The 19,540-nt window shown below is 45.5% G+C and overlaps 1 protein-coding gene across 1 annotated transcript in view; it reads left to right on the forward strand.

Annotated features, from left to right (window-relative positions):
* cep295 (centrosomal protein 295) overlaps nucleotides 1-19,540 on the forward strand; it is a 133,198-nt gene that overhangs the window by 58,948 nt on the left and 54,710 nt on the right. Inside the window, exons 18-21 of the mRNA XM_067986347.1 lie at nucleotides 455-688; nucleotides 2,975-3,097; nucleotides 15,730-15,873; nucleotides 16,209-16,460. Of these exons, the coding sequence (XP_067842448.1) occupies nucleotides 455-688; nucleotides 2,975-3,097; nucleotides 15,730-15,873; nucleotides 16,209-16,460 (753 nt within the window). The remainder of the gene's footprint in view (nucleotides 1-454; nucleotides 689-2,974; nucleotides 3,098-15,729; nucleotides 15,874-16,208; nucleotides 16,461-19,540) is intronic.

Consider the following 19,540-nt stretch of genomic DNA (forward strand, 5'->3'; position numbering starts at 1 on the left):
GCTTTTTTAGTCCCACTCCCCCAACTCGATAGGTGGGGAGGAGGGGATGGAAAGGTCACCTTCTCGCCCCCTCCCCTCTTTTTAGCTTTTTCAACAGTTGTCCTTACCACCTCCCAGTTTTGGTAGAAGCCAAAATTAGAAGTCACATTCATGTAAAGCACATCAGGATGCAATTTAAACAGATGGCAGGGGATAATGTTGGTCAGGAAACAGTTTAAAGGATGATATTTGACCGAGGGCAGAAAACTTGAAATTGGGCTATTCTGCTAAAAGCTTTGCCATAAAGATATGAAGTAACTGAAAACCAGTACTGTAGAAAACACTTGCAGAAGAAGCTTATTTTCATAGCTTTTTTTCAATATCAGATATTCTAATTCCTGCATAGCTGATACTGTTTTGTGATTGGTGGGCAATTAAGCTACAACCTAAATTGAGGTAGTCTATTCTATGTCAGTTAACAGGAATACATCTTCCGATAACTGCTATTGGTCAGAAGCCAGAGAGCTAACATCAAGTAGTATGGATTCATCCCGTTGCTCTAAAATAGAAATGGACTTCTCCAGAGTATCAACAAGCAGCAGTCAGCAAAGTTCTAGTGTTGTAAACAGTGCTGTAGATTCCATTCAAACAGGCAGACTGACTTGGAGAGAGAAGTTAAAGCTGGAGGCTGGCAGCCCCCCAGGACAAGGTAAACAAGTGTGCATATGTGAATGTTAAATATTAAAAGCTCAATGTGCTTTGGATTCCTTTATATACACCCGTGGACATTTGCAGTGTTAGAGTGGGGTATAATTTTGGGATTCATGTAAAAGAAATTTTAAAAATACAGGAAATTATTAAGAATATTCCCAACAACTTTTATAGTTGGGCCACTGATGGTAATACCCTAGCATTTGCTCTCTTTTTCCTTTTTCTTCCTGCCCCAAGTTAATTTCAAAGATGAGCAGATTGTTTGGTATGAAATATATTAAATTAGTATCCACATTACATTTCATGCTCCTGCACAGTGAGTTAATTATTTATAGAATTTGGTTCCTTTTAATGTTTTTCAGAATTTATTTTAAGAGAACTGAATGTTTTGTAAATTTAGCCGTTATTATACCAAAGATATTCTAATAGTTTTCAAATGACTTCTGTTCACAGTTCACAGGTAGGTGCTTCTGTCCAAATCCATGAAGCTATAAACCTGAATTAAATCTACTGTATTAAAACTGTGGTTATTAAAAGTAATAGCAAAGAGAAGGGAATATAGGAGTGGAAGTTGAGTCTGAAATTAACAATCTGGGGCACAATTTGAGATTTAAAAGAATTTTCATTTCCCACAGAGTAATAGACACATGGGGCCCGATATTAGGAGGGGCCACATCACCGCCCCCACTCCACATCTCCTTCTGCACTGCCAACACTACTCTATCACATCACTACTCACACCCACTGAACCCTCATCATCTTACCTGCATTTCCTCACCTCCCCAGTATTCATCCCACCACTACCACCCAACCCAATCCTCATACAATCTCATAGCTCTGTCTCATACTCACCCTCTCATGCATCTCTTTCATGGTCAGCCTCACCCAACCTGCCACTACCTGAGCTGCAGCTACAGGGCATGCATCACATATGTGCAGTAGGAAGCGTAAGGCAAACGTGTCGTGAGCATAAAGGGGATGCACAGGGGTGTTTGAGGGTTTGTTATGGTTTTTACTTATATTTGATTTCTGATCAACTCACATTACATATTATATTGTCACCACTACTGCCACATCTTGGCCATTCTTGACTGGCTTGTGCAATGGGCCCTTTCATGACGTTCTCCATGAACACCTTTGATGCCATCCATTGGGTCACCCTATAGTGGGTGTATGTGTAGTTGCACGACTGCTTTGTGCAGGTGCCTGTTGTGTAGCACTCTTGTGTAGCTCCACGTGGCGGAGGTGGACGACGTGCCTGGCGAGGCTGATGATGTTGCTCGTCCTCCAATAGTGTGATGAATGCAGCTATGGAACCCCCCCCACCCCCCCCCCCCCCGCCAATCCTGACAGCGTGAGGGGGTCCGCAAAGTAGGTAAATGTGTTTGGACAGCAGAGTTTAGGGTATGATATAATAATTTTGAGTGTGGAGACAACGGTGTGGCAGGCAAAACTTTGTCTGCGGTGTCAGAGTGCCCTGCTGCAATGAATGAGGTATTCCCCCCCGCCCCCCCCCCCCCCACAACTGTCAAGGAATCCTCTGCATCTCCCAATGGCTGCTGACTGAAACACGTCTGCAACAACAGGGAGTGTTTCCCACAGCATGGGAAACACGCTGAGGAGAGTCCAAAATCACATCTCTGCTAAAATCTCTTCCCAATGAGGTCTGTCAACAACCTCAAGTACCTCCCTAACTATCTAAACTGTCATCCTGCCGGCTTTAATTGCCGGTGGGAGTCCCGCATGCGGGTGCTGCGCGCACATTGATTCGCATCATTGGGGAACCCAGAAGTGGGCAGGTTGGAGCCGGGCTCCGGGATTCCCCAATTTTAGGAAACCCCCCCCCAGCCACGAATGCACCCGCTCGGCCATCCTAAAATTGACCCCATGGAATAGATTCATTTTTATACATTTTTTATAAATCTTGGATCTGGGAATGGGAAAATTATACGGGTACATTCGTGATAGAACAGATGGTACGTGGATCTGTGGAGACAACAGGGGTGATTTTAAAACTGAGTCGGGAAAGGGGCGGTGGGGGTCAAATTGAGGTTGGGAAACCCATTAGTACGGATTTCCTGGACATACGATTTTGACGCTCCTCATCGCGCCCCGGTGAAAACCGGAAATAGCGGGTCTGAAATGGCAATTTTCAATGCCTCCCTGCCCCCAACCCACCTGTTTTTTAATTTGAAAGTTGAGCCCAATGTGCTTGATAGGCCAAAAAAGCGTTATATTATTTGTGCTGATTCTCCTATTTATCTGACCCCTGGTTCTAAATTAGTTCTCCCTACAGTTCCTTCAGCTCCTTTTACAAGTTTACCAAGTTATTCTGCCGATGTTAGAAAAGGTGTGCTTGAATACCCTGGCCCAACTTTATCAACATGCAGCACAAATAGCAAGGCAAGTAATTATTTTAATAAAACCAGTTTTGTATGTATGTGTTTGTGTTTCTGTTCACTTATCCATTTACTGGTTAGTAAATTGTTAAGCACTTCATAGCATAAGCCACAGTCTAGTGATCTCTTCTTTCCTATCACTTCCTGAAGTTGCAGAACATTACACCAGGACCTGAGATATAACCAGTAACTCAAATGCAATAATGAGGGATTTGTTTTTGATCATTGGCTTGTTGCAACTTACCAAGATTTTGGACAAATAGAGGTAATAGGAAATGAAGGCTCCTTATGAAACTGAATCAGTGATGCTCAACCTCAAAATAATTCTTCAGTGATAAACACAAAAACAACACTTTAAAAAAAAAAATCTGTAGTGTGCGATGCCGACAAGGTCACATTGCCAATCTCCGGTTGCCCTGAGAAAGTGGTGGTGGGCTTCATTCTTGGACTACTGCAATTCTTGTGATGCTGTGCTCCTACAATGATATTAGAAAGGGAATATTGACCTAGTGACAATGATATAAGTTCAAGTCAGGATGGTGTGTGACTTGGAGGTGATGTTCCCTTTGGACAAGGCATTGTTGCCCTTGTCCTTGTCGATGGTAGAGATTGCAGGGGAGGTGCTGCTGAAGTAAACTCTGTGAGCTGCTGCAGTGCATCCTGTAGATAGTACAAGCTGCAGCCGCACTGCATCGTTGGTAGAGGGAGTGGATATTGATTCCATGGCAGGGGCACCAATAAAGTGAACTGCTCCGTCCTGAGTTGGTGTTTTTTTGAGTGCTGTTGTGGCTGTATGCATCCAGGGGAGTGGTGAATGTTCCATCACACTTTTGACTTAAGCCTTGTAAATGGTGGAGAGCCTTTGAGGGGTCAGGAGGTGAGCCACTCATCAGAGTGCCCCCCCAGCCTCTGTCCTTTTCTTGTAGTCACGTTGTTGAAATGGCTGGTCGAGAGCATTATTTAGAAAAGTTTGCAATACAGTAGAGGATATTGCAAATCTGAACAAAACAAAAAAAAATTGTGACTTCATTCAAGAAAGTGATTGACATATCACATTCTGAAGCTTTAAAACTTTAGGTAGATTCAGGGTCTGGATGGTGGGCTAAGTTGGATCACTGCTTCTGCTCTGGGAAGTTTGTTTTCCTCTTTATCTGTTGGTTTGTTCCAACTTGGCCTGATGGCATTAAAAAGATTTTTCTAGCTGTAGGAGTCTGAAGTGAGATGAGTTTGAGAAGTTGCACCCAGCATTTACTGAGCATGAGTCCATGTTTCTGCCCTTCATGTGGCACAGTTAGCTCTAATTTCAAAGTCATGCTCAGATGCAACAAAGATTATTATTGTGCAATGAAAATGACAGGGTGCAGTTGGGCTGGTGTTCTAAGAATGGAGTTGAGCTACATTATTGGGATGAAGTAGATAAAACTTCATTTCGTATCTGACTCGTGTTATACCTGACCCAGAAGTGCTTAATGATGCCACTGAGTACAAAAAGTTGAAAAATGTGACATTGCCAAGTCATGATATCCATGGAACAGCGACCAAAAAATAGCATTTTATAATGGGTTTTTATAAATAAAGAGAAAAGATGTCTTTGCTGCACAGATATTGCTCTTTTTATATGTTTTTACTGCACTTTGCTCTGAGTCTCTTCTAAGATTTACTGGTTTACTCAATGGGTCGATGATGCCAAAGAGCCAAATCTGATCACTATTTGGTCTAAATAGTGAATGATTAGAGCACAGACCAGATAAGCAATTGTGGGAATGTGGTTTAGCGAGTGTGTGTATTTGTGTGTGTGTGTATGTTATATATGTATGTACTGAATGCATTTATGTGCGCATGTGCAAATGGGTATTTCATGTCTGAGATTGTCACAGTTCTTGGTACTGAGCAATGATGTAAACATATTCTTACTGATTTAAAAAATGTTTTCAGTGATGTTCGCTACACTTGAACTGAGCTCAGTATTGTGTGGTGTGTGTGTGTGTGTGTGTGTGTGTGTGTGTGTGTGTGTTATATATGTATGTACTGAATGCATTTATGTGCGCATGTGCAAATGGGTATTTCATGTCTGAGACTTACACTTCTTGGTACTGAGCAATGATGTAAACATATTCATACTGATTTAAAAAATGTTTTCAGTGATGTTCGCTACACTTGAACTGAGCTCAGTATTTTGTTAATTTATATAACGGTGAGTCTCATTTCTGTAAAATAGTGTAGTTGTCTAAGGTGCCTGATTTAGTGTGTAAAGCTCCAGTATCCCATGCATGCTCCATCTTCAAAATCAAATATTTGAGAACAATCCCTCCCACTTGTCGAAAACTTAATTACCTATTATACACAATGCATTAACTCCAAACACTTATTTTCAGACAAGTAAGAATTTATTAAGAAACTTGTACAAGTGGAAGCTGTGTTCTAAGACAATGGTTAGAACCACCTCTTCGCTGAGCAGAGGAAACAGTTAACTTTTATACAGTTCAATTAGTAATGTCTGTCCATCATAGAATATGGGCGTACATGTACATTCTTATTGGTTCAAGTGGTTAGTCAATCAAAAATAGGGAACCCACCCTCTAGTTTCCCATGCCTGTTCAACATCACGAGACAATGTCTGGGAAAGTGCCTTTCCCCTAAGAAACTGTCTTTATTATCAGTTCTGTACTCCGTCTCAAGGCTATATGGTCATTCATTTCTGTTAAGTCAGACAGTTATCTCATAAGCAGACAATAGCTCTTCTGTGTGTCTTTGGTGAGAACTTAAAACATAAGCTTTCTATTATATTCAGCTGGTCAGCTAACATGGTCAACTTATCCATCATGCTTTGCTTCTTTTATGGTCAAGTAACTGTTCAGTATTTCTACATTAATATGGTCAGCTTTATGGTTTAGGTGTATTAGAAAGTTAATTTGGTCAGGCATTTCTTTATGGTTTTCTACACACTTACACTTTGATTCAAAACATCTCATTGTTATTTCGCCATTTTAGTACTCTTGAAGGGATTGTTCAGTCTTGTAAATTAGTGTTCTCTGACAATTTAAAGTATGTGGATGACATATTGATTTCAGCTTATTTCTGTTTTTTTAGCTGCAGCCTTTGCAGGACAAACATATTACTCACCAGTATGAAGAAAGGGAATTAGAGCTCAGATTATTTTGCCATTTATGAATATTGCAGATAGGTTTGCAAAAGGTTCACTGTTGCACGAACATTTTATTTTTAGTTAGTATTTAGCTTATTCCTGACTCAGCATTCAACACTTCCACATCATTCTGTGGCATTTTTGAGTACAATAGTACTCTGAAATTCAGTACAGGCACAGCAGTGTGATGGCTGCGGTCATCCTAATATGCTGGTCAGCAATTAGTGGTTTCAGGAAAAGTAAAGTAGGAAATGCAGGTCTTTAAACTTGATATTTGACATTTAATACCAAATATCAGCAGAGCCTCAATGTATAGTTTATCCTTTATACTTTGACCATAAATAATGTTACTCAGTTATTGAAATTAATATTCAATATTTAAGTTAGTGATATAAGTAAACTTAAATCATGTGTACCAAAATCTTCAATTTAATCCAGTACCAAAATCTTAATTTAAACCAGTATTTTTGCAACATTATTGTTGTTGCCCCAAACTGAGAGGCCATAAGAAATAGGAGCAGGAGTAGGCCATAATGCCCCTCGAACCTGCTCCACCATTCAATAAGATCATGGCTGATCTTCGACCTCAACTCCACTTTCCTGCCCAATCCCCATATCCCTTGATTCCCTTAGAGTCCAAAAATCCATCGATCTCAGCCTTGAATATACTCAACGACCGAGCATCTACAGCCCGCTGGGGTAGAGAATTCCAAAGATTCACAACTCACTGAGTAAAGAAATTCCTCCTCATCTCAGTGCTAAATGGCCGACCTCTTATCCTGAGACTATTCCCCCTAGTTCTAGAATCTCCAGCCAGGGGAAACAGCCTCTCAGCATCTACCTGTCGAGCCCTCTCAGAATCTTCTATGTTACAATGAGATAACCTCTCTTCTAAACTCCAGACAATATAGGCCCATTCTACTCAATCTCTCCTCATAGGACGACCCTCTCAATCCAGGAAACAATTTAGTGAACCTTCATTGCACTGCCTCTAAGGCAAGCTTATCCTTCCTTAGGTAAGGAGACCAAAACTGTAAAAATAGTACAGTACTCCAGGTGTGGTCTCACCATAGCCCTGTACAATTGCAACAAGACTTCCTTACTCTTGTACTCCAACCCCCTTGCAATAAAGGCCAACATACCATTTGCCTTCCTAATTGCTTGCTGTACCTGCATGTTAACGTTCTGTGTTTCGTGTACAGGGGCACACAAATCTCTCAGAACACCAACATTTACTAGTTTCGCACCATTTAAACAATATTCTGTTTTTCTACTCTTCCTACCAAAGTGAATAACCTCACATTTCCTCACATTATATTCCACCTGCCACCTTCTTGCCCACTCACTTAACCTGTCTATAAGCCTTTGCAGACTCTTTGGGGAAAAATTCGATAGGGGCCATTTTTGGATGCAGGTAGCGCAACGCGCTAGTACCCCATGCCCAATGGCCCCTGCGCAGGTAGGATGCAAGTTTGGACCCACAGGAGCACTTACCTGCAATCAGCATTCCTTTCCAGGTCTTGCATGTGGTATCAATGCAATTTGTACTTTCCACCACCAGAGGAAGCGCAATCTCTTAAAGAGAGGATGTTTCTTAGAAATCTTAAAGGTAGCTGGTACCTGTTATTTGATAAAACTAACAGTCTGCTGTCTGCACGGAGTCAGATATCGCACACTTAAAACACAGATGCAGGTCCCTTCCCTCTGTTTACACACTGATGAGTTATGTTAAAACATTGGATAAAGGTTGCGCACTACTAAATCCCACATCCTACAATCTGCACGCCAGACTGCACCAATCTGCTGATCTGACTTGGTACCAGGCCTGCGACAGTGCGTGCACCAAGGTTCGCTGCTGATGCACAAGAGACCTTGGGTGCAAGAGGTGGACAGAAGGAGGGACATCCTATATCCGGGGTGGGGATGCGAGAGGCCCTCCAGACATATACTCAAGAGGCAGTGGGGGAACGGAGTCAATGCCAGGCTCACAGCATCATGAGCATGGATGCAGTGCAAGAAGAAATTCGATGCTTTGACATGAGTGGTCCAGGTGAGTGAGGTCAACTGTCAAGTGGCGTCTCCTACCAACTGCACCATGCACCAAACCCCCCCCACCCCCCACATACCAATAAACTCTTTCCATCAGTACTCAACTCTTCCAATCAGATGATTCCTCTCACCCTTACACATTACCACTGTTTCAAGCGGCCCATCCACCCACAACTCACAGGCCACACACACTGGCAGCTATTCAACCATGACAGGCACATCACCCAGATACGTCCTGCTTTCTTGCAGGAGAAGGTGGCGCATATCAAGAGGCAGCAAGTGGCAGTGGCATTTAGCCCCTCGAGCCTGTTCCACCATTCAATGTGATCATGGTGGACCGGTGACCTAACTCCATATACCCGTCTTACTCCCATATCCCTTAATACCCTTGGTTCACAGAAATCTATCAATCTCAGATTTAACATTCATAAGTGAACTAGCATCAACTGCTATCTGCAGAAGAGCGTTCCAAACGTCTCCCACCCTTTGCGTGTAGAAACATTTTCTAACTTCACTCCTGTACGTCCTGGCTCTAAATGTTAGGCTATGTCCCCGCGTTGTAGTATTCAAGTCTAGGAGACCTCCAAAAACAGTTACAAATGTCTCGGCAGCCAGAAGCAACAATCCAGCCACTAACCTGTAAATCCTGCATGGTCCCTTTAAATAGCGCTGGTGGGGGGGGTCCTCCAGGCACTCTAAGACATGTTCAGATGGTCGGGGTTAAGACTATGCATTGAGTTGAGCGTTAGACACCATTTTGGGACTTATCGCTTTAAATCAGCGTTGCACGCTGATTGAAGCCATTTTCTCCCTACTTTACACGATTCCTGCGTTGGTTATCTGCGTCTGCGCAAACTCCTATACCAAGATGGCGTCTGGCGCACATCACGCAGGAAACGTGCGTGCGTATCCAAGACGCCATCTTGGATGTCGGAGAGGCTGTGTAGCGCCGAAACAACTGGTCAGCAAACTTGGATAAATTACACTTTGTCCCTTTTTATCTAAGTCATTACTATAGATTGTAAATAGCTGAGGCCCAAGCCAGTTGGCATGCATCAGTTAAATATTTGCCACTCAATAATGGTAGTCCAGTACTTGAACTGTTGGGTAGTTTGGATTGCTGTGATTCATAGTACTGAATGTAGCAGCACTGCAGAGATGTTCATTAATTCTAATAAAGGTCCATGTAGCTAACAAATTAAAAACAGCTTCTTAATGATGCAGCATCCAGCTCAGTCACAGCTTGCTGCCTAATGAGCACATCAGCTAAAAGTTAAACAGAAATGTTTGTTTTCACAGATCTGAATCTTTTCTTGGTTGTTTCATGGCCTTTTGAAATTTGTCCATGAAAATGGTTAAATATTAATGAACTGCTGTCTGCAGTTTTAACTGTTTCTTAGAACATCTTGCAGCTTGAAAGTAAAATTCACTATTGAATTACATTAAATGATTTAAAAGGTGAGGAAAGTCTAAGGGGAGTACATTCTGTTGACAGTACTTTCCCTATCCTTGTCTTAAAATAATCTATGGGCCCGATATTAGGAGGGAGGCAGGTTGGCAGCAGGGGGTCGACTGGACTCATGGGTAACGTGCCCAGTGAATTCGGGGTGCTCCGCACGCAATCGCAGCCTAATTGAAGGCACTTACCATGGCTTCCGGGTTTCCCGTTCCAGACCTGCGCAGCGGGTGCACCCGGATCACAGGCTGTCAGCAGGAGGAGCCCTACTTCAAGGGGCAGTCCTCCAATGCTCCTCCTGCAGCAAAGAACCAATTTTGGATCATGGAGCAGGCCAGAGGCAAGGCTGCTCCAAGGTTCTCTGACTCCTCACTCCAGGTGCTGCTCGATGGGGTGAGGAGGAGGAGGGAAATTTTTTTTCGATCGGATGGGAGGCGGTGACCTCTCTCTGCCACCAAGAAGGCCTGGCTGGAGGTGGCCGAGGAGGCCAGCAGCAGCGGCAATGTGTGCTGAATCTGGGTCCAGTGCAGGAAGCGACTTAATGACCTAACCAGGTCAGCCAAAGTGAGTACACTTATGCATTCACCCACACTTCGCCTTCCACATCCCCTCCAAACACCACACAACTCCTTCTGCACTGCCACCACAACGCTCTCACATCATCCTCACCTTGCCTGCACTTACTCACCGCCCCAGTTCCCATTCGAACACTACCATGAAACCCAATCCTCATACAATCTCATGGCTATGTCTCACACGCACCCTCCCATGCATCTCCCTCATGCTCACCCCCACCCACACCAATGCATACAGCGGGTCACCATGCAACCATCACTCAATCACGCCTCTGTGTTTTGCCTTGATAGGAGAAGAGATGCCAGAATGCCCGGGAGAGGGCAAGGACCAGAGGGGGCCCGCCACACCAGGTGGTCTTAACAGATGCGGAGGAGCAGGCACTCGAAATAAGCTGGACGCTGGAGTGCCTGTCCATGGCGGACGCCGAGACTGGGAGTGCACAAGCGGCTGGTGACAGAAATCTAACACTCAGCACTCATGATAGCGAATGATCTTAGCATCACTTGGCATCTGCAGCACCTCAACATGCTTAATATTGGTTTCTGTTCTATTGCAGGGCCGTCTGCGAGCGCCGTGACTGCGGAGGGCGATTCCTCAGAGGACCTACCGGCCTCTGAGGATGCATCGCCACATCTGAGCCAGCCATCCACCAGCGCAGATACACACACCTCGGTGAGTCCCCGTCCTCACTTAGTTGGGCTTGTACATGGTGAGTCTCCACGCACATGTGAGCACGAGCAAACCCTGGTGGCAGGGGCAGCCGTGGAGAGTCTGCGTCGGTGGGAGCACTCTTCTCCAGGCTCTGCTCAGCTGGACCCAGATGCTGAACCCTGGGGGCCAGCCGTGAAAAGGAGAGTCATTGAGGGCCAGCAGCATATTGCCGAGGTACTGGAACAGTTGCCACGCGCACTCTCCACAATCGCGCAGAGGATGGAGGAGTCCAACTCCTGCATGAGTGGAATACTGTCACAGGGACATCGAGGCATCTCTGAGATAGTGTCACGGGTAGGTGTAGGAATGTTTGCGATAGAGGCTCGCCTTTCCTCCATCGAGCGTCAAGCACGGCTCAACAATGAGTCCATTCAGGCCCTGACAATGGCCGTTCGGATTCAGGGTGAGCAACATTCTTCTGCCTTGAACAGGCTGACAGATGCCTTACAACTGGCCTTCCAAGGCTTCACACAAGTCCTCCAAATTGTCGTCCAGCAGGGTGGAAGGAGTGATGTGGGCCTGGGCCAGGAGAGGGATGACGGTGAAAGGGAAGTGGGGATGCCACTCAAAGCGCTCCCACGTCTCACCCGTTGCCCCCCTCTCGACCAGTACCTGCAATGCTGCCCCCTCTCCAGGTGGCCGAGTCTGCCCCTGCACAGGTGCAGGTGGAGCAGTCTTTAGAGGGGCCCTCACGGGCACCGAAACACAGAGGGCGTCCACGCAAAGCATCTCATCGGTCAGGGCATGGACAAGAGCAACCTGCCACTACCTCTGCTGAAGCCACAGGGGTAGCACCACTTAGGGGGTTCCCGTAAACGTACGGTGAAGGTTTTGTGAGCACAAAGGGGATGCACAAGCGTGTAAGACAAAATGTCATGTTTTTGATTTACTTTTGTTTGTTTTGCAAAAAATTGTTATCACCACTACTGCCACGACTTTGCAAATCTTGTCTGGCTTGTGCAATAATTGCCTTTCCTGAGGATCACCATGAAGACCCACAACTGATGCCACCCATTGTGTCACTACAGGTGGGTGTAGGTGTATTTGCAGGGCTCTTTTGTGCAGACGACTGAGCGATGCCGGCGATGTCCCCGGTGGCACACTGGAAGGATGTGGAGGAGAAGTTGTTGAGGGCAGTGGTGACTTTGACAGCGACAGGTAAGAAGATGGTGCTTGGGCCAGCCGGGAGCAGCTCGGCATGAAGGAGACTGCAGATGTCCACGACTACATGTCGAGTGACTCTGAGCCTCCGTGTGCACTGCTGCTCAGAGAGGTCCAGGAAGCTGAGCCTCTGTCTGTAGACCCTGTGGCGAGGGTAGTGCCTTCTGCGACGCATCTCTGCAGTTGCCCTCCCTCCTGCTGTGCAGGTGGATGTGTCTCAGCACTGTGTTGTGGAGCTCCACGTGTCAGAGGTGGACGGCGTGGCCGGCGAGGCTGGTGATGCTGTTCGTCCTCCGAGGAGGTCATGACTGCAGCTACGGCGGCCCCCATCCAGAAGATGTATGTTTGAGGGGATCTGCAAGGTAGGTAAATGTGTCTGCACACCGGAGTTGAGGTTGCAAGTTGGTGAATTTTATTGTTAGGAGGAGGGTGGTGCAGTCCAAACTTTGTCCAAAATGACAGAGTGGCCTCCTGCAATGAGTGAGCGTTCCCCCCCCCCCCTACCTGTCAAATGTACCTTTGCAGATGCCACAGGCTGGTGGCTGCAACACGTCCATTTCAACTGGGAGTGCTCCCCCAGTACGGGAAACACTCTCAGTTTAGATGAAAATCCCACCCCTCCTAAAATATCCTACAAATCAGGTCTCCTAATGACCTGAAGAATCCAATTAATTGATTTAAGTGGGATCCCGCCGGCTTTAATTGCAGGCGGGAGTCCCGCATGCGGGGGCTGCGCGCGCATCTAAGCGGGCTCCACACCTGCTCCAGGAATCCCCAATTTTCGGAGCCCCCACCCCGCCACGAACGCACCTGCTGGGACATCGGAAAATCGAGCCCGATATATTTGATAACTGTCAGTGTTTGCTCTTCTGCTCGGTGTCCCATGTTTGGCTCTCCTTTTATGTAAACTGCTTTTGAGGCATCTTTCCGTACATAATGATGACTATAAAAATGCAAGTTGTTGCCGTAATCCCACTTTATCCTGCCGCTTTGGATCTCCTTACCTCCTGAGCCAATCTGTGCTCCATGCTATGGAAAGAGTCCATGTGCATCCCAGAACAACTCTATTCATTGTGGTCGGGGTCAACCAGGAATCATCCCAATGCCAGAAAAAAACCCACTACCAGCCCATGCCCTTCATAGCGAGCTTTCTGTTGTGGTATCGTTCCAGATTGACCTCCAAGTCTGATCTTTTATGTCGGCTCCCATTGCAGTTAATTGAACTGTTCCAGGACAGACAAGGATTATCTCTGTAATGTGAGCATTAGAGTGTCTGAAGTGGGACAGAGATCTGGGGCCCGATATTACCAGGGCGGCGGGGGGGAGGCGATTGGGCGTGTGGGTAACGCGCCCGGTGAAATCAGTCTGCCCCGAACGCAATCGCAGGCTAATTGGATCCACTTACCTCTTGTTGGGGTTCCCCACTGCTAAGCTGCGCGGCGGGCAGACTGCGCGTGCGCGGCATAGGCTGTGTCAGCTGGAGGAGCTCTATTTAAAGGGGCAGTCCTCCACTGACTGATGCTGCAAGAAATAGGAAAAAGTACAGCATGGAGCAGCCCGGGGGGAGGCTGCTCCCAGGTTTAATGGTGCCTCACTCCAGGTATCATTGGATGGGGTGAGGAGGAGGGGGAGGACAGAGATCTTCCCCCCGACAGACGGGAGGAAGCGGCCTGCCTCTGCCACCAAGAAGGCCTGGCTCGAGGTGGCAGAGGAGGTCACCTGCACCACCAACATATCGCGCACCTGCATACAGTGCAGGAGGCACTGCAGTGACCTAAGTAGGTCAGCCAAAGTGAGTAGACTTACTCATTACCCTACACTCCATCTGCCACATCACCGCCCCCACCCCACATCTCCTTCTGCACTGCCAACACTACTCTGTCACGTCACATCATCCCTCACACCCACTCAAACCTCATCCTCATCTTACCTGCACTTACTCACCTCGCCAGTACTCATCCCGCCACAACCACGCAACCCAATCCTCATACAATCTCATGGCTCTATCTCATACTCACCCTCTCATGCATCTCTTTCACAGTCAGCCTCACTCAACCTGCCACTACCTGTGCTGCAGCCACAGGGCATGCATCACATATGTACAGTAGGCAGCGTAAGGCAAACGTGTCATGAGCATGAAGGGGATGCACAAGGGTGTTTGAGGGTTTGTCATGGTTTTTACTTATATTGAATTTCTGACCAACTCACATTACATATTATATTGTCACCACTGCTGCCACATCTTTGCGAATCTTGTCTGGTTTGTGCAGTAATGTCCTTTGCTGAGGATCACCATGAAGACCCACAACTGATGCCACCCATTGTGTCACTGCAGAGTGGGTGTAGGTGTATTTGCAGGGCTCTTTTGTGCAGACGACTGAGATGTCGGCGATGTCCCCGGTGGCACGCTGGAAGGATATGGAGGAGAAGTTGTTGAGGGCAGCGGTGACTTTGACAGTGACAGGTAAGAAGATGGTGCTCGGGCCAGCCGGGAGCAGCTCGGCATGAAGGAGGCTGCAGATGTCCATGACTACATGTCGAGTGACTCCGAGCCTCCATGTGCACTGCTGCTCAGAGAGGTCCAGGAAGCTGAGCCTCGGTCTGTGGACCCTGTGGTGAGGGTAGTGCCCTCTGCGACGCATCTCTCTCTGCGGTTGCCCTCCCTCCTGCTGTGCAGGTGGATGTGTCACAGCACTGTGTTGTGGAGCTCCACGTGTCAGGTGGACAGCGTGGCCGGCGAGGCTGGTGATGCTGTTCGCCCTCCGAGGAGGTCATGACTGCAGCTACGGCGGCCCCCTTCCGGAAGATGTACATCTGAGGGGGTCCGCAAGGTAGGTACATGTGTCTGGACACCGGTGTAAATGTGCAAGTTGGTGAATTTTATTGTTAGGAGGTTGGTGGTGGAGGCCAAACTTTGTCAAAAGTGACAGAGTGGCCTCCTGCAATGGGTGAGGGTCTCCCCCCCCCCCCCCCCCCCCCCCCCCCCACACCTGTCAAATGGACCTTTGCAGCTGCCACAGGCTGATGGCTGCAACACGTCCATTTGAACTGGGAGTGTTTCCCCCAGTTGTATGTAAAATCCCAACCCTCCTAAAATATCTTATTAATCAGGTCTGTAAACGACCTGAAATACCAAAATAAATAGCTTAAGTGGCACCCCGCCGGCTTTAATTGCCGGCAGGAGTCCCACATGCGGGGGCTGCGTGCGCATGTCAGCGCGTCTGTGGGAAACCTGGAAGTGGTCGAGTTGGAGCCGGGCCTCCGACCCGCTCCGGGAATCCACGATTTTCGGAGCCCCCCCTGCCAGGAACGCACCCGATCGCGGGTGCTAAAATCGACCCCCTGAAATGGCTGGCCTCTAGAAGGCTCTTTCAACAGTTGTTCTTGCAGGTGATAATTATTTTGTTTTGACTGAAATTTGTGGAAGTGGGAATACTTGGAACAAAACAATTCTATTTCCCCTTTTTAATGTTCTGGTTGTGCTTTAAACTCTGTGTAGATTTTATATTTATTTATATATATCATTTATGTGCTGTAGGTAGTATTTCCTTACTCTTGGTCCAGTGATACTTATGGATTTACTGCTATTCAAAAAACTCCTGAGGCAGATGAAATATCTTCCACAACGCTGTCCACTGGGAGTTTGGCTTCAAGTGGGCAAGTGGGAGTTGGTCCCATCAGTTCAGGTTTGTAACATTAATTCCTATTCATTGCACTGTCTGATTATACTTCTATGATATGCCTTGGGCCATTTTTCTACAATAAAGGTGCTATATTAAGTGCAAGTTGTTGTACAAACAATTTGAAATCTATACTAAGTGCTCAGCTCTGCATAATGAAACTTCAGTCCTTACATTACTAAGGGAAGATGTGAGAAGGAAGAATAAGTTTTTATTAGTTTTGGACCTTTTATTTCTATCTTGTAGCTATTGTAATGCAGAGCATAGGTTGCATTTTGAGTACAAATACTGCAGTTAATAGCATAATTTTTCTGTTCCCTTACCTTTATTTCTAACAACAGGTGATTATCACTGTACCATTCAAGACATTGCTAGAAGACGGCCGACTGCTACATCACCTGTTAGTCCTGTTAATACATCAAGTTCATCATCTTCATTCCCTGTATGCCAGGGTACAATCGCGAGCCAAGACATAGATCTTTCTTCCTCCAAATCAGAGGAATGTAGCCCTAATGGAAGCAAAATTCAACAGATAATAGAAAAGTATACTAGAGATCTAAACCAGTTACTGGATTCAAGTGGAAAGTATCAAGGTAAGTCATTTAAATTTTTTTGAACTGTTCATAAGAAAAGCCAAAGACTTATCTGTGTTTAACTTTTCCTTTATAGTGTCCAGTCTCTCTCTTTTGGAACATCTGCATGTTTCTGCCTCTACTACCCCACCTGGCAGATTGTTCTAAACATTTGAACTGAAGGTCTTTTGAATGTCATTAATATTTTTCACTAATTTAAATTAAGGTTTGTTGTCTTTTTTAGCTTCCTTTGAAGTAATACTCAGAGTTTACACTGTGTGTGTGTGTGTTTGTTTGTGCGTGTATGTGTTTCATATTTTTTATACAATAGTGATGTGCCCTTTAACCTCCCTTTTTAAACTGCAGAGCTTAAGCTTATCTAATTGTTCCTCCTAGTTAATTTTCTTTGCACAAGGGATCAATCTTGTTGCTCTATCCTGCGTCCTCTCCGATGCTTATATATGCTTTTTATGATGTGATGACCAGAATGGAGCATAGTATTCGAAATGAAGTCTGACCAAAGCATTGTTAATCCCCAGTATAACCTCCAGATACTTGCAATCTACTGTTCTTGATATATATCCCAGCATTCTTTTTGGTTTTTTTAATTGCTGTGTCATTGTCCAGATATTGAAATTGATGAGTTATCCATCATTCCCAGATCCTTTACTAAGTCTCTTTGATAGTTCACTTTCATTTGTATAACCAATATCTGTCATTTTGCTGCCCACTGCAGTGCCTATCTAAATAATTCTGCAAACATTTTGCTTTTACCTCTATCTCTACACATATCCTTATTTTGGTCTCATCAGAAAACTTAACAAGTCTATGCTTAGTTTTTGTATCCAGTTTATTAATTTAGGTTAGAAACAATCACTGACCACCAAAGAACCTCACTAAACACCTAAACACATTCTGACCCTCTGACTAGTATACTCAACTTCCTATTTAAAGCAACTTTTAATTAATTCCCATCTTCTACCTTGCATTGTATCATTTGATATTTTGTCAAAAGCTTTCTGAATGTCCCAATTAACATCCTGAAAGAAGTCCAGTTGAGGCGATTTGGCAAGATCATCCACCTTCTAAATCTGTGTTGGCTGATTCTCTTAAATGATTGTACAGGAGCCAATTATAGCTTTCGTTATCTTGCCTGTTATTAATTTAAGGCCAATGGTTCTATAGTTCTCTATATGTCATATTTGTCACCACTTTTGAATGCAGGGTTCAGGTTTTAAAAACAGTTAGCCAGCTGGATATGGAATCTTCATACAACTTACTGAACAGATATGGTAAATTTTGTCTGTTACATTGCTTGCATTGTGGATTGAGATCTTTGCTGCCTCTGGACAACTACAGATGTGGTTCAGAACAAGGCATTGTACACAACTGAGTGAGGTGATTCTCTTTCCTCTCCCCAGCCAGCACCCCCCCCACCCCCCACCATCTGCCCTGTGAAGGATGATTAACTGTAATTGTGGATGATTAATTGTAATTGTATGCAAATGTTAAACTTTTAAAGAACAAGGAAATCAAGAACGTTAAATCTTCCGTGAGTACTATAAAATGTCATATCTCATGGTAGGAGCTCCTTGTTTCCTATAGGGCTTTGGGAAATTTCAAGAACAGAAAACGGTCATTTGGCCCAACAAACCCACATTTTTTTTGATTGATCTCAGAGTCATAGAGTTATACAGCACGGATAGAGGCCCTTCGGCCCATCGTGTCCGCGCCGGCCATCAGCCCTGTCTACTCTAATCCCATATTCCAGCATTTGGTCTATTTTTGGCACTGCAGTGGGCAGCAAAATGCTATGGCATTTCAAGTGCTCATCCAAATGCTTCTTGAATGTTGTGAGGGTTCCTGCCTCCACAACCCTTTCAGACAGTGAGTTCCAGACTCCAACCACCCTCTGGGTGAAAAAGTTCTTTCTCAAATCCCCTCTAAACCTCCCGCCTTTTACCTTGAATCTATGTCCCCTTGTTATAGAACCCTCAACGAAGGGAAAAAGCTCCTTAGTATCCATCCTATCTGTGCCCCTCATAATTTTGTACACCTCAATCATGTCCCCCCTCAGCCTCCTCTGCTCCAAGGAAAACAAACCCAATCTTCCCAGTCTCTCTTCATAGCTGAAGCGCTCCAGCCCTGGTAACATCCTGGTGAATCTCCTCTGCACCCTCTCCAAAGCGATCACATCCTTCCTGTAGTGTGGCGACCAGAACTGCACACAGTACTCCAGCTGTGGCCTAACCAGTGTTTTATACAGCTCCATCATAACCTCCTTGCTCTTATATAAGAACATAAGAACATAAGAAATTGGAGCAGGAGTAGGCCAATCGGCCCCTCGAGCCTGCTCCGCCATTCAATAAGATCATGGCTGATCTGATCCCAACCACAAATCTAAAGAACACAAGAAGTCGGAGCAGGACCCGGCCACATAGCCCCTGGGCCCTCTCCGCCACCCACAGGGCATTGACCGATCCGAACTCAGCTTCATGTCCAATTTCCTGCCCGCTCCCCATAACCCCTAATTCCCTTTACTTCTAGGAAACTGTCTATTTCTGTTTTAAATTTATCTAATGATGTAGCTTCCACAGCTTCCTGGGGCAGCAAATTCCACAGACCTACCACCCTCTGAGTGAAGAAGTTTCTCCTCATCTCAGTTTTGAAAGAGCAGCCCCTTATTCTAAGATTATGCCCCCTAGTTCTAGTTTCACCCATCTTTGGGAACATCCTTACTGCATCCACCCGATCAAGACCCTTCACAATCTTATATGTTTCAATAAGATCGCCTCTCATTCTTCTGAACTCCAATGAGTAGAGTCCCAATCTACTCAACCTCTCCTCATATGTCCGCCCCCTCATCCCCGGGATTAACCGAGTGAACCTTCTTTGTACTGCCTCGAGAGCAAGTATGTCTTTTCTTAAGTATGGAGACCAAAACTGTATGCAGTATTCCAGGTGCGGTCTCACCAATACCTTATATAACTGCAGCAATACCTCCTTGTTTTTATATTCTATCCCCCTAGCAATAAAAGCCAACATTCCGTTGGCTTTCTTGATCACCTGCTGCACCTGCATACCAACTTTTTGATTTTCTT

Source organism: Heptranchias perlo, chromosome 6 (assembly GCF_035084215.1).
Source record: "Heptranchias perlo isolate sHepPer1 chromosome 6, sHepPer1.hap1, whole genome shotgun sequence".
Lineage (NCBI taxonomy): Eukaryota > Metazoa > Chordata > Chondrichthyes > Hexanchiformes > Hexanchidae > Heptranchias > Heptranchias perlo.